This window comes from Mauremys mutica, chromosome 6 (assembly GCF_020497125.1).
Source record: "Mauremys mutica isolate MM-2020 ecotype Southern chromosome 6, ASM2049712v1, whole genome shotgun sequence".
NCBI classification, from domain to species: domain Eukaryota; kingdom Metazoa; phylum Chordata; order Testudines; family Geoemydidae; genus Mauremys; species Mauremys mutica.
The window spans coordinates 26,458,484-26,472,657 of record NC_059077.1 but is presented as its reverse complement, the minus strand read 5'-3'; the positions used below and the strand labels follow the sequence as shown (position 1 = coordinate 26,472,657).

The following is a 14,174-nucleotide window of genomic DNA, read 5'->3' as shown; positions in this document are numbered from 1 at the left end:
CTTGGCAGTAAATTAGTTTACCCTCCAGCAGACAATAGTCAAAAATACCTTTAAGTTGCTCAAGAGAACATTAGTAATTCTGTCCATGCAATACATATTTATTCTAGCAGACTTTTTTGGAGAAGTCTACACTCTGTAGCAAGCTTAAGGCAACCTTTCATAGTGCCTTCTGATTCTTCTATATAAGAAGCTCTCTATTTGTAGAGGACCAAACCTGCCATAAAGTTATGTCAGTTGTGAAGTCATTTCACGTAACTCTTGGCTATATGATGTGAAAGCCTTTAGAACCCTGAAATCTCAAATACTGCAGTGTGTGAACAAAGTGAGTTGAATTGTAGCTTAGCTTAGCCCTGGTCTACACACAGCCCCGGGGTCAAACTAGGGTACGCAAATTCAGCTACATGAATAACGTAGCTGAATTCGAACTACCCTAGTTCGAATGACTTACCCGTCCAGACGCCACGGAAGCGAACTCCGCGGCTCCAAGGTCGACTCCGCCAACTCCTCCTGCCGCGGTGGAGTACCGGAGTCGACCGCGGCGCTTCCGGAGTTCGAACTATCGCGTCTAGATCAGACGCGATAGTTCGAACTCCGAGAAGTCGAACTCGCCGCGTCAACCCGCACAGTAAGTATAAACGTACCCTTAGATACAACCTTTAATTCTGTTGCAGCATATCTTGACAGATGGAGTTGGACTAAGTCCAGTATCACTTAATTTATCTTTCAGTGCTTCACTTCAAGAACAATGTACCTGAAGCACACAACCAATGGACAATGTTAAATAGTGTTATACTCTTATATTCTTAGCATAAGTAAATGACTAACTTGATGTGCATGGTATTCTAAGGCCTGGTCTACACTAAGAATGGGGGTCGAACTAGGGTACGCAAATTCAGCTACGTGAATAGCGTAGCTGAATTCGAACTACCCTAGTTCGAACTACGTACCCGTCCAGACGCCGCGGAACCGAACTCCGCGGCTCCAAGGTCGACTCTGCTAACTCCAGCTGCCGAGGTGGAGTACCGGAGTTCGAACTAGCGCTTCCGGAGTTCGAACTATCGCGTCTAGATCAGACGCGATAGTTCGAACTCCGGAAAGTCGAACTCACCACGTCGACCCGCGCGGTAAGTGTAGACTAGCCCTAAAACATACCCATTTAAATACCTCCACACTGGCTTTAGACAGGCAGCATCTAGTCTAAGATTAGAACTCATTTTGCAGCCTACCAGTTTAGTGTAAAACCTGGATCCCATGTCTCCTGGCTCCAGAACCAAAATAGTTTTGAGCTCAAGCTTGTTTAGTAGCAAATACAGGACTTTGCCTGTCTTGGTAGTATCGAACTTTCCTGAAAACAAGGCCCAGGAATTGGAATTTATGTCCTTCAGTTACTGTATCCCAATAAAGCTGTCTTCTCTTTTCTCCTCCCCCTCCCCCGCCTTGTTTCCAGACTGCAGCAAATGATTTGTTCAGCTCAGACCTCTTTGCATCTACTGCTACAGAGGCCCCAGGCCTGACTTCTCCGGCAGCACAACCTGCACTGGTGCAAACCAACCCGCTGGACCTCTTCAGGACCAGTCCTACCGTAGCACCCATGGCTGGTCTAGGTTAGTTCATTACTTTAAGGTGACAAAATCAACCTTATTGGCCACTTGAACTGATGGCTTCTTATTTTTAATAAGTTAGACTTAAATTTAAATGTCCTCTTAGCAAGAGTATGCTGGAATTCACCTTTTTCCTTATCTCATGTAGCATTTTCCCCACTTCCTCCACCTGACAGCATCTCACTAGAACACATTTCACTGACACTTTGATAGACTCCATCCTCTGCGAGACTTAATTGAGTGCTCTTTTAGCTTGCAGCATGAACAGACTATTGCATGATAAAAACAAAATCTGGTTGCCTACTAAATAGACTCTTCACATATACCACCAGATACCAGTAAATGTAAACATGGTACCAAATGTTAAAATAGTACAGGAAGAGAAGTCTGGAGATTGTCTGTCTCTAGTCCAGAGTATTGGCAAAAATTGCTTTTCTGATCACAGCTAGAGAAATTACCACTGACCAGTCTACACAGCAGCTGGGAGCATGCCTCCATGGATACAATATTTTTAGCACAGTAGCTCAAGCTTATGTCTACCATCATTGGGAAGCACATTCCCACCTGTAGTGTGGACATGCCCCAAGAAAATGCATGTTACTGCAATACAAATTGTAATGACCCAACAGGGACTGGGGACTCTGTGTGCAAGGCATTCAAAGCTAAATGCCTATGGAGAGGGTGAGCAAGGCAGAGTTGAAGTGACTTGCCCAAGGTCTCACAATAGGTCACTGTCAAATCAAGGATAGACCCAGCTCTCCTGCCCAGTCTGGTGCCCTACCCAGTTGACTACACCACTTCTAAACATGAAGTGTTTCTTGTGTTAAACTGTACATATGTTGGATTGGGGAGCTAGATAAGTCAATAGTTATCTGACAGGCCAAGCACCTGCTGGCAGACTTTGTCCACAGCTGGCTATCTTCATTCCACTATCAGTGCATGTGTTCCTTTAGATTTCTAATACACGAACTCAGAATTGTGCTCTCAGCACTACTTTAAGTTTCAATAACTCTACCAAAATCCAGAAGTGCTGAGAACTAGCCCAAATTTTCCTAATTGTCCTTGCTGTGTAGATAATTGGGACAGCTATAACTCAATACCCTAAACCTAGTCAAATAGACTGAATACAGTTGGACCCCTTAATTCACTTTCTATCCTATGTCAGGTACCTTGGCTCAATGCCCTGTGAAGGCCTCCATGTGAACAATTGAATACAGAAGCTTTGCAGGGGGGGGTGGCTTAAAAACTGAACTTTACAGTTTTGGCTTCTGTCCATGACAAGTGATGCACAACCAAATGAAGAGGCTATGGATCTGAGTTATGCACCCAGCCATGCTATTGTCTCCTGCAGAGTATATGTAGGAGTGGAAAGCAGAGTTGTTTGATTCTGAACACTGGATACTAACCCAGATTCAAAATGTCAATTCTCAATATCCTACTTCTAACTATAGGAAAATACACAGTAAGTGTGTGGCTCCTGCCTGTCCATAAAAGATGGAACTGAACTTAAATGTGAGTTAAAAGGAAGTAATAAGGCTAATTTCAATTAGTGTCACTCTGGCACCTTAGAATCCCTTGCTGCTGAATCTTAGTTTGAATTACTAATACAAGTGGAATACTCACGTAGTCTAGCACTGACCAGCTCAGATGGATTACAAGGGATGTAAGGCAGGGGGACCTGATTTGAGGTCATGCCAATTTTACCTAGCTAATTTTTTCAAGTAACAGTATCACAGAAGGCCCTAGGGCTATAACGTATGTAGCTAGCTGAACAGAGTCCATGCAGTGCCTAACTCTTTAAGAGTTGTCTACAAAAGCAACAGTAACCTAGTTACAGCTTAATCAGCAGAATAATGTCCTCAACTTTGAGGGCTGGTTTCCAAAACTACTTAAGGGAGGAAGACCATAAAATGCAGACTGGGTTGGGGTCAGACACCCTAAGCTGCATGTTTCCCATGAGTTAAGAGCAGGAGCAGAATACTCTATGCATCAGTCTCTGGAAGAGATCCATTAGGCTTACTACCCAATGATGCTTAAACTATATGACTTGGGGCAGAGGGAGCCAGGGGCATTAAATATCATGGTGGTGGTGAGGCAAGCTGCTTCTGTACCTAGTAGGATGCAGAGGAAGGACTGCTGTGGCTGAAGATAGTCACAGCTACATATTTGCATTCAGCTTTGATTTTAAGAGTGAGTAGTAATAGAATGCATGGGTAAATGACACTGCTGAGAATATAGAGTTCTAGGCTCTCTTCCCTGCAAGAGGCAATGAATCATAGACTTTAAGGTCAGAAGGGACCATTATGATCATCTAATCTGACCACCTGCACAATGCAGGCCACAGAATCTCACCCACCCACTCCTGTATCAAACTCCTAACCTATGTCTGAGCCATTGAAGTCCTCAAATCGTGGTTTAAAGACCTCAAGGTGCAGAGAATCTTCCAGCAAGTGACCTGTGCCCCACACTGCAGAAGAAGGCAAAAAAAAAAAACCCCAGGGCTTCTGCCAATCTGCCCTGAAGAAAAATTCCTTCCTGACCCCCCAAATATGGCAATCAGCTAAACCCTGAGCATGTGGGCAAGCCTCACCAGCCAGACACCCGGAAAAAAAATCTCTAACTTGGATCCCACCCCATCTAACATCCCATCACAAGCCATTGGGCATATTTACCACTAATTGTCAGACTGACTAACTGCCAAAATTAGGCATCCCTTAATACCATCCCCCTCCATAAACATATCAGGCTTAGTCTTGAAGCCAGATAAGTCTTTTGCAGCCAGGCCCCCCACTCCCCTTGGAAGGCCTCAATCTTGCACTGAAATCTGCATTCTAACAATATGCTAGAGTAAGACACTGGGTCACTAACAAACCTGTTCAAACCTGTCTCACTAAACCCCTTAAGCTATCCTTAAAGCTGAGTTCAGGAATCCCATTTTCAAAAAAATGGGACTAGTAGCACATTAGTCACTTTAGGAATAGTTTGCCTACCTCAAGGGAGACCAATCACACACTGTAGCGTAAACAAACCCTCTGCACTCAGCCAGGTTCAGGTCAGCATGACACAATCAAGGAAACTTGTTTAGTTTTTTTTCTTTTCTCTGAAACTCTCCTGGTGACGTTGTGCTGTATAGGTGTATAATACTGAATACATCTGTGCAATTCCTACTTGCTGGCAAGACTTACTCTTGCCAGCATAGAAATGGAGCTAGTCAGGGTTAACTGACATCAAAGGGCATTTTGTATTACCTTGGTTTAACATGCAGTATATTAGTGGTGTCTGGAGCAGACACTCAACACTTGTTGACTGAATTAAAATCAAATTTCTAAGAACAAGGTTTTTAGAGCCCCTATAAGTACCTTGTCTAAGTGCTTTATCCACTTCAATAGCATGAGGTAATATCTCTTATTGGACCAGCTTCCAGTGGTGAAAAACAAGCTTTTGAGCTATAGAGCTCTTGTGAGGGAAGCTTGCACATCAATGCCTGTGTAACATCTTGGTGATACTTGAGGGTTTTTCCCCACAGTACAAACTTATGCAAGGAGCACAAGTATTCATGCAGAGATGCCTCACTACCATATTTACAAGTCTTGCATATAATCTTTCTTAGGTGGCTTGCCAGCAACCGCTCCAACACCATGGAGTCAACAGTCCTCAGTTTTCAATCCTGCCACGTCAGTATTTCCTGGATCCATTATGGGAGCTCAACCTACAGGCTTTACTCAACCACTTGCCTTCAGTGCCCCTCAAGCAGCCTCAGGGTGGAGTCAGCCTGCATCGTTTGGAGCCCCATCTCAATCTCCTGGTCTCTGGGGTCAGCCAGCACATGTCTCTCCTACTGCTTGGGCACAACCATCGACCATTGGAAATCCTTTCCAGACCAGCATGTTTCCATCTACTACACAGCCCCCTGCTATGTTGTCTTCTGTCTCCACACCTAGCCCTCCTCAGCCACCACCCAGAACTGCACCTCAGAAGGAGCCATCTAAGAAGGAAAGTGATGCCTTCACTGCATTAGACCCTCTTGGGGATAAAGAGAAAAAGGATGTAAAAGAAATGTTTAAAGACTTCCAGCTGACAAAGCCACCTGCAGTACCAGCAAGGAAGGGAGAACAGCAGCAAAGTCTTCTTGGTGCTTCTGGAGCTTTCACTAATTACTTTAATAGCAAAGTGGGCATTCTTCAAGACAACGCTGATCATGATGACTTGGCAGCTAATCAATTGTCTATTAAAATCAGTGGTAAATTCCCTCTTAATGTTTCATCAAGCCATTGGGGGAAGAATAAACCCCAAGACCTTCCCTTTCAAGGAAGCAAATTTTAAACATTAAATGGCCTTTGATGGCTAGACTAGCATCTTCTCTTGACTAGCATCAGGAAGTATCTCTACTATATTCAAGTATAGTCATGAAGGTTATCCTTAGTTTTATTGCTGCCCAATACTGCCCTCTAGTATTCATATACATTCTCTAAACCATTCCCTTAACTGTGTCCCCAGCACTTTCAAAACTGGAAACTTAAACCACGGGGTTGCTTTCCAGTATGAATTATTTAAGCTAATTGGCATATTTTAGAAATAGCGAAGGTGATTCATAAGTAGAAACTCTGAAAAAGTTTAGGTTTTTAGCTGGAAATCCACCTTCTTGAAAATCGCTCAACTAACTTTCAGGTTCTAGATAATTGTACTATATAATCATTCAGAGATCAAGGACTGTCTAAATCTGAGCACTTTCTACAAGGACAGTAACTTGTTTATATACTTTCTTTGCATAGAACCACCAAAGCCTGCTCCCAGACAAAGCACTCTGCCAGCTTCCAAGCCTGATGCCCTGTTTGAAAACCCCTTTCAAACAGATCCTTTCAGCACCTCACAACCCTCTGTAAGTACTAGAAAACTGTTTACTTACCCTGTAGTTGTCTGAAGTCTCCTGTCAATGCTGTACAAATCTGTGTGGCATTTGCCCACTGGTGGGGCACTTACCATTTGGTGACCCAACTTCCTAGCAGGGTCAGCAAACTCCATTTGTGTTCCCATGTTTGACTTCAAACACTCACCTGCAGGGAGACTGGCAAACCTTTGTAACAGGTAAGGGAAAAATACCACTCGTGAACTTAACCCAAACTCTGGCTAGAGTTACTAACTCCTAGGCTGAAGGTGCCTTTAGTTTTGTGGCATGAGGCAGTTGTGCTTTTGCAGCCATATTGGTCTGACAGAACAACTTTTTCCAACTATCTTAGACCCTGTCACCTCTTTGAAGGGTAAGTGGTAAGGAGCATGAAATGTGTAGCTTCTTTGTTTTAGCCAAAGGATGGAGGCCTCCATCCTTGGTATCCTAAGGGGAAGGAAGTAGCCTAACCACATTCTTTGCATTTGGAACATGAGATTTAAAGCCCTTCATGGAAACTCTAGAACTTCTCAAATACTGGTTTTTGTTTCAATTTAGTCTCAAGTAAATGTATTGGCTGAATCTCATATGAACATTAAATACACATGGGCTTCCTATAGATAAGTATGAATCAAAAGTTGAGACCCTAAATTTTTAGGGCTGGGTTAGAATTAAATTTTTTTCATTTAAACAGTTGGCTAATACTTCTACTGTAAATCTTTCCAGAATGCTTGGAATGTGGGTTGTTTAAAACTACTTGCCCAACATCTGACTCTCAATCTTTCATGGTGTGCTGAGTTCACCAGTTTAGTAGCCCATTGTTTTGTTATCTTCTGTTTTAGACTGTGTCTCAGCCATCGCTGTCTTCTGATCTCTTTGGTGATCCTTTTGGAAATCCGTTTGTATAACTTTGGTAAGTGGCTCTGTAATTCACATGTTTCTCAGTATGAGTTTATGGAGGATTGGAAAGCTAGTCTACTGACCACTTTTCCCCATGTGACTGGCATGGGACGGTGGTCTGATGTGCAGAAGAGTCTGGTCTTGTGGTTAATACAACTGACTAGCAAAATTATTTCTCGGTGGCTGGGGAAGAGAGGAGAACAAGACTGTTAATCTCCTTTTAAGAGTGTATATTTAAATTTAGAGCAAAGCAAATCACTGACCCTAACTCCTAAACTGGGAGTAATAGGTGACCTCAGTCTGAATGTACTTACTGGATGCAGTCAAGAGCTCCCTCTTTTGCTAAAGCTTATAGAATCTTACTGGGTTCAAGATTACCCACCCACATTGCTGCAGGGTAGCTTTCAGTACCAAATTATAGAACAGGGATTCACTGCATGTGGTGTGCTTTGAATTTTGTTTCCAGGATCAAAGGTCAGGTGACTTAAAACCACTACTACTTTTTAAGCTGAGAATACTCCTCTCCTGAGATCAGTTTAGCTATGTTCTCTAGTATAATCCCTCTGTTTACAGCTGTTTCTTTGTAGCAGAATGGTAGTTGGCATGTATACATCTGGGTCAAATATGGAAGCAGGATTTAATGCAGATAAGGGGTGGCCTGAACCACAGTGAAATGTAACTGACTCATCATGTGAAATGTGTGGATTCTCAAGGTGTCACTGCAGACTGAGAAATCCTAACAGCCAAGTATAAATGCTGCTGAAGTAACTAGAACAATTTTGTTCTAGTTGATTTGATTAGTTTCCTATAGTAAAGCTTAAAATACAACTTCATGTTTTCATTACAACCAATAAACTTTCCACTTGTCATAAATCTGACTTAGTCCAAGTTGAAAATTGACTCTACTTTACTTTAGGAAAGACTTTGCACTTAAATAATCCTGCCTATTGTAGTTTAGAAACTGGCAAGCTCTTCCAGACCTTGAGTGGGTAACCATTTCTAATGTAAAAATACAACAAATGCACTCAGCAGAACTCTGCATAAAAGGCTACATTTATGTAGGAGATCCTACATGTTAATTCTTACTTCCCCTCTTCCCCTTGCTCAATTGTCTCAACTTTACAATGAGCTGACAGTATTACCATAACTAATTCCATATTTTACTGGAGGTACTAATAGTTACTGGCTTCTTGCTGAACATTAAATGTAGACTAGAACCACTGTAATACTTTTATCTGATAAGCCTTTAGAATAATAGAGGGTGTTGAGAATTGACATACACAGTAGAGGCCTCTTTGCATGTGTGGGTTTTTGGCAACAGCTCTACTAGCAGTTTTATATGGTGAGTGGGTGAAGTGTGATCACTATTCCTAATCACTTTCTCTTTGCCAGAAACCAGGTGTAACCAGCAAAGGACAAATGGAATAGCAAGACACCCCTCCTTGTCACCATTTTCTACTCATCTTATTTTGCATTGTCTGCCTTCATCCTTGATGCCTATTCTGATTGTTAATGTCTGTCTGCTGTGATCTAAAACCTGCCTGTGTGGACTGAAGCATGAGCCCTCAGAGAACCTGCTGTTAACATAATTCAAGATGAAGCCAAGGAAAATACCCAGACTGGCGGCCCAGATTCAAGTTGGTGGATGTGAATTTTTTTCTGTAGCCTCTTAATCAGAAAAAAAAAACTGCATATGTAAGTCTTGTAGAAACACTAACTTTCCAGTCTTACTGTGGTGTTCTTAAACATCGTCACCTACACTCAAAATCCTTGCAGCACTTACTGTAATGGTTGTAGTAAAGAGTTGAGCACCCATTTTCAGGAAGAAACAATGTATTCTCCACATAGGGAAAGGGAATTGTGGATTTAGAATCTTGCAAATTCTGCAACACTGAGTCACTTCAAACAGGCTTTTTCACACACCTTGGGATTCCACTGCTGGCTGTCTCACTAAATGGCAGCTATTTAAAGCTTTTCTTAAATTTCCACTCTTCAATGTACAATTGGTTTTTTCTTGTATTTATGGTGACTGTGCAACTTGTGATAACTTATGGCTTTCCTTCTGATTTCTAAATCATGGAAAACAAACCAAAGTAAACAAATCTAGTGCTTGCTAATTCATATTGAAAATGGCAAAATACCCTCCATCTGATTGTAATTAGTCCCTAACTACAACATAGTTTCAGAATCTGGAAAAGCAGTGGCTGTAAAGAACAAACTCAATCAACACTGTTTCTAACTGACAAATTGTCTAAGCTAAAGTTCTGGAATCTGACTTTGGACCTAAAGCTGAAACACCTCATCCAACCTTCAAATTGGGTCTAATGCTCTGTTTTTTAAAATCCTCTTAAGGTTTTTCAGAATCAAATAAGGTAGTGATTTTTCTTGCTTCAAGCAAGAGCTTGGCAATGGCTAAAGAAAATTGAATAAGCAGATGGGTTTCTTGTTGAATCACTAAACTTCAGTGAATGTTGATGCTCTGAACTCAAATCAATTGAGTTTTTTCTCAGACATGGTGTAGATTGGTTCCAGTATGTGTTCGAAGGGCAAATGGCAATCTTGTATTGATCTTTGTCAGCTGATGCCTTAGTATTTTGTGAATTTTGATGCACCTCATTCAATGTTTGAGGTAGCTCACCACCTCTCAAACAAGGTAATGCCTTCTTTTGTGAGCCTCTGTACTAACTGACTTGTATCTAAATCAGTCACTTATAAACTAAACTGTTAGGTTACTTTGCATTTTGGACAAAGGTCTAATCAGCTCTTACCATTCTGTTGGTGGTTAGTTTCTTACTCAACCATTTATAAGTGTAAACTTGAAATACTATTGAATTGGATACCTAAACAGAGAATTACTTCTGGAAATTCAATTTGAAGGCAACTTGTTCTGTATATAACCTTTCTCTTGTGCACTTTCCTACAATGCAATTAGAAGTTATGAATTTATAAGTACTTGTCTCAAACTGGAAATGTAGAAACTTATGGATGTTACTATTATATAAACTGTAGTCACACAACTAGTAAAGTTTTTTCTAATGACATTAAAGATGCAGCTCTTTATATCAAATGAGTAAGGGTTGTCTTTCCTGAAGGAGCAGTACATCAATGCATACTAACAGTCCACACAGCATATTTGTTTCTTCTGGAACAAGAACAGAACATCCTATGAGTTGATCGCTATTTAGAACTTACAATTTTATGGCTGTTTCTAGCCAAACTGATAGACTTCCTCAAAGGAATCATAGCATTCTCTATGCTTTCTAGTTAGAATACTTTGCTTAGTGGCTTTTCAGGCAAGTTTAATTTGAGCTATTTTTCTTCAGAATTTAAAGTAGCTTTTTTTGGGGGGAGAGAACCACTTTCTCATCTCTAGCTATAGCACTTCAGTAAGAGCCAAATGGTATTGGAGAGAATAAGCATTGACACATCAGCCCTGTAACACAGCAATTGCTTGATTTTTAGAATGATCCCTGTCACTACCTTAACCTAAAGATGTTTCAGGCATAGCAATGCTTCCCTGGCACTACAGCCTTTGTAGGAAAAGTTAGGATAGCCTTCCTAATAGGATGATTCAACTACATAGAATATAGAATGGTATTTCAAGGAACCTTTTATTTTCATCCCTGGTGGAATGAGCTGATGGAGGGTAAGTAATAGAGGGACATTGGTTATGTCTTTTCTGTCTGCTCCTAGACTTGGGCCAAACTCTGCCTTCTCTGACTTGTGACAAACACAGTAAAATACTTGGATGTGAAACCACTCTAAATAGTGAACACTCCATTCCTATATCTAACAGGAGAAACGCTTATTTATGGCAATAACCTGAATACAAGTCACTTTAATACTAGCAGTCCAATAACAAATATGCAGCTGGTCAACAGTCAAAGTTCTGTTAGACACATGCTGAAGGTGAAAATGTTGTTAAATATTTAAACTGACTATGGGACTTGGATTGCTAAAGAGTCAATGTCCATGTTTTCTGCTGGGAATAACTTGCCTCCTGAAACAGTAACTCCTGCACTACAGTATACTGATTAACTGGATTTCATCTTTGTTCCTAAACACTTCTAGTTTTGTTTAAACAGTGCACCAGGAACAGTTAGTTACCCAAGCCTTCCCCATGTAGTCCCAATACATAGCACCATTCTTGTTCTGTAGGTAATGGCTTGTGAGTTGAGGGACAGACTGTGCTTTGAGTGGCAATTCAAGTGGGCCAAATCTGGCAGCAACTCCTTTAAACCTATTGTGGTAACAACTAGCTCTCCACCCATTACTGCAGAGCATTGTGGGTTAGACTCTCTAACCTAAAAGAATGGTCTGAGGCCAGGTATATTACAAACCTGTAGTGGCAAAACAACCCCACTCAGCAGCATGAAAAATCCACACCTCTGAGCACCCTAGTTCTAACAACCTAACCCCTTGTGTAGTGAGCAGTAGTTTTTAAAAGGGGCTTTTTCTGGTGACCCAGTTGAAGTAACTGTTAATGTTCATGACCAACAGACCTGGGGATGAGGGGTTTAGGGTGTGGGAGGGAGCTCTGGGCAGGAGCTTGAGGTGCAGAAAGAGGTCTGGGGTGGGGGTGAAGGCTCTGGGGTGGGGCTGGGATGAGGAGTTTAGAGTGAAGGAAAGGGCTCAGTTTGGCAGGGGAGGGGTCAGGGCTGGGGCAGGTGATTTGGGGTGTGGGGATGGGGCATGGGCTTACTTCAGGCAGCTCCTGGTTAGCAGGGCTGCTAAGGCAGACTTCCTGCCTAGCCTGGCACCACAGGCTGTGCTGCACCCCAGAAGCAGCCAGCAGCAGATCTGGTTCCTAGGCAGAGGCATATAAGCAGCTCTTGCCCACAGGCACCAACCCCCAGCTCCCATTGGCATGGCACCTAGGAGCCAGACCTACTGCTGGCTGCTTCCAGGGCACAGTGCAGTGTCGGAACAGGTAGGAACTAGCCTGCCTTAACTGTGCAGCACTGTCAATGGGACCCTTAACAGCCCAGTCCACAGGGCAGACCAGAGCCACCACAACAGCCTTACATTCTATGACCCATACTGGGTTGCAACCCACAGTTTGAAAATCACTGATGTAGAGAACATGTTGATGGGAGAGCTGCTCATGTCAACATGCTACCACCTCTGAAAGGTGGATTAACTACACTGATGGGAGATGCTCTCCTTGGTCTAGGAGCATCTTAGCTTAGGTGCTGCATTGGTACACTAATGTAGCACTTTATGTGTAAACATGCCCTGTGTGTTTTTTGTAGAGACTTTGCCAAGACTACAGTGAGAATTTGAAAGGGAAAATTAATTCAACCCATCTACTAGTCTCAATGCCATTAATCTAAGAAAAGTAGAATTAAGTTGACTTGGCTTTGAAAGTCAAAGGTGACAGAGCCTGGTAGAAGTATAAAGGCAGAGGAAAAAGCCTTTAGCCTGTAAACAAAACAATACCCACACCTGTCCAATAGAGCAAACTAGCATTGGCCAATTTCAAGTTTGCTACATCAAGTGCAAACTTTATAGCTACTTTGCTGTACAAGGTTTTTATCTTCCTGAGATGCGGTTATTGCTTCACTCCTCTGAAATGGTAACACTGTTATAGTAGCAGGAGTCTCTTGATTATTAAGAGAACTGATCTGGAAGAGCAAATGGACACTGCTTACTTAGCAGTACAGAGGTGTCAACTACTCAGCACTAAAATGTTCCTAGTACAGAATGTCCATACCCTAAAAATCTTTCCTACTAGGGAAACTAAACTCTGATTTTTTTGGGGGAGTGGGGTACTTAAATGAGGAAGTGGGCCAATCCCAAAATGAAGAGATTCCTAACTACAGGGAAATCCATAAAAGAAACAGCCAAAAGGTTACATGACCCATTCATCCCTGGAAAATGGGTAGTACATTAATGTAATATATTGTTCCTGGGCTCAAAGCACTCAGCATGTATAATGGCCCACGATACCTGCAATACTATAGGCAGGCAATTTCTCCAAAAGGAGTTTTGACAATGAAACTGTGTCAAAGGTAGTGGTCTTGGCAATAGCCACTGAGGCACCATAAGTAGCCTAGAGTAACATGACTCTTGCAGAATCCAGCACCTGGTGCCATCTCTGTGCCATCAGACCTCACAATTACATAGTGTCCTAGGGACTCATCTGATGTTTTGAGTCCCTATGCCCTTTAGATAAACAACTGGTCCTTCATGACTGAAGGCCAGAACAGCTGACTAGAAATTCAGTAGCGCAAGAAGGTTTAAACTAGTGTAAATAGTGAATTTTCTGTAACTTGAAGTTTTTAAATCATGATTTGAAGACTTCAGTCACTCAGCCAGAGGCTGGGGTCTATTATAGGAGTGGGTGGGTAAGGTTCTCTGCCCTGTGGTGTGTGGGAGTTCAGGCTCAATGATCACAATGGTCCCTGCTTATCTTAAAGTCTGAGTAGGTGTAAGTCCTTTGGGCTTGCAAAGAAATGTCCCCTGTCCCAAACCTCCACATAACAGTTCCTTAGAATATAGACAATTTCTGAACTGTTTGTATTTCTTTTGCAATATTCTCCAAGGGAAAGTTATATGCATTCAAGTGTCTTCTAGCTCAATAGAAAAGCTCTATTCCCTACCTGGTTGGTCAAAAAGGGAATAATCTCTCACTCTTTGGGAAATACTGCAACAAAAGACAACCTAAATATTCATACAGACTTACTTTCCCACCATGGTTTCAATGAACTCTAGAGCATGTACCATAAGTCAACATTAGCTATGGCCTATCATTGGCATGTTCTGTGGGTGTTGGCTTTGTGCTTCTG

The 14,174-nt window shown here is 42.0% G+C and overlaps 1 protein-coding gene across 2 annotated transcripts in view; it reads left to right on the top strand.

The window, feature by feature from the left end:
• Nucleotides 1-10,449, top strand: part of DAB2 (DAB adaptor protein 2) — a 43,849-nt gene extending 33,400 nt beyond the window's left edge. For both annotated transcript variants that reach the window (XM_045021092.1, XM_045021090.1), the window contains 5 exons: nucleotides 1,448-1,604; nucleotides 5,212-5,841; nucleotides 6,374-6,480; nucleotides 7,329-7,399; nucleotides 8,779-10,449. In XM_045021092.1, coding sequence (XP_044877027.1) covers nucleotides 1,448-1,604; nucleotides 5,212-5,841; nucleotides 6,374-6,480; nucleotides 7,329-7,394 — 960 coding nt within the window. In that variant the 3' untranslated portion in view covers nucleotides 7,395-7,399; nucleotides 8,779-10,449. The remainder of the gene's footprint in view (nucleotides 1-1,447; nucleotides 1,605-5,211; nucleotides 5,842-6,373; nucleotides 6,481-7,328; nucleotides 7,400-8,778) is intronic.
• Nucleotides 10,450-14,174: the final 3,725 nt, after the last annotated feature.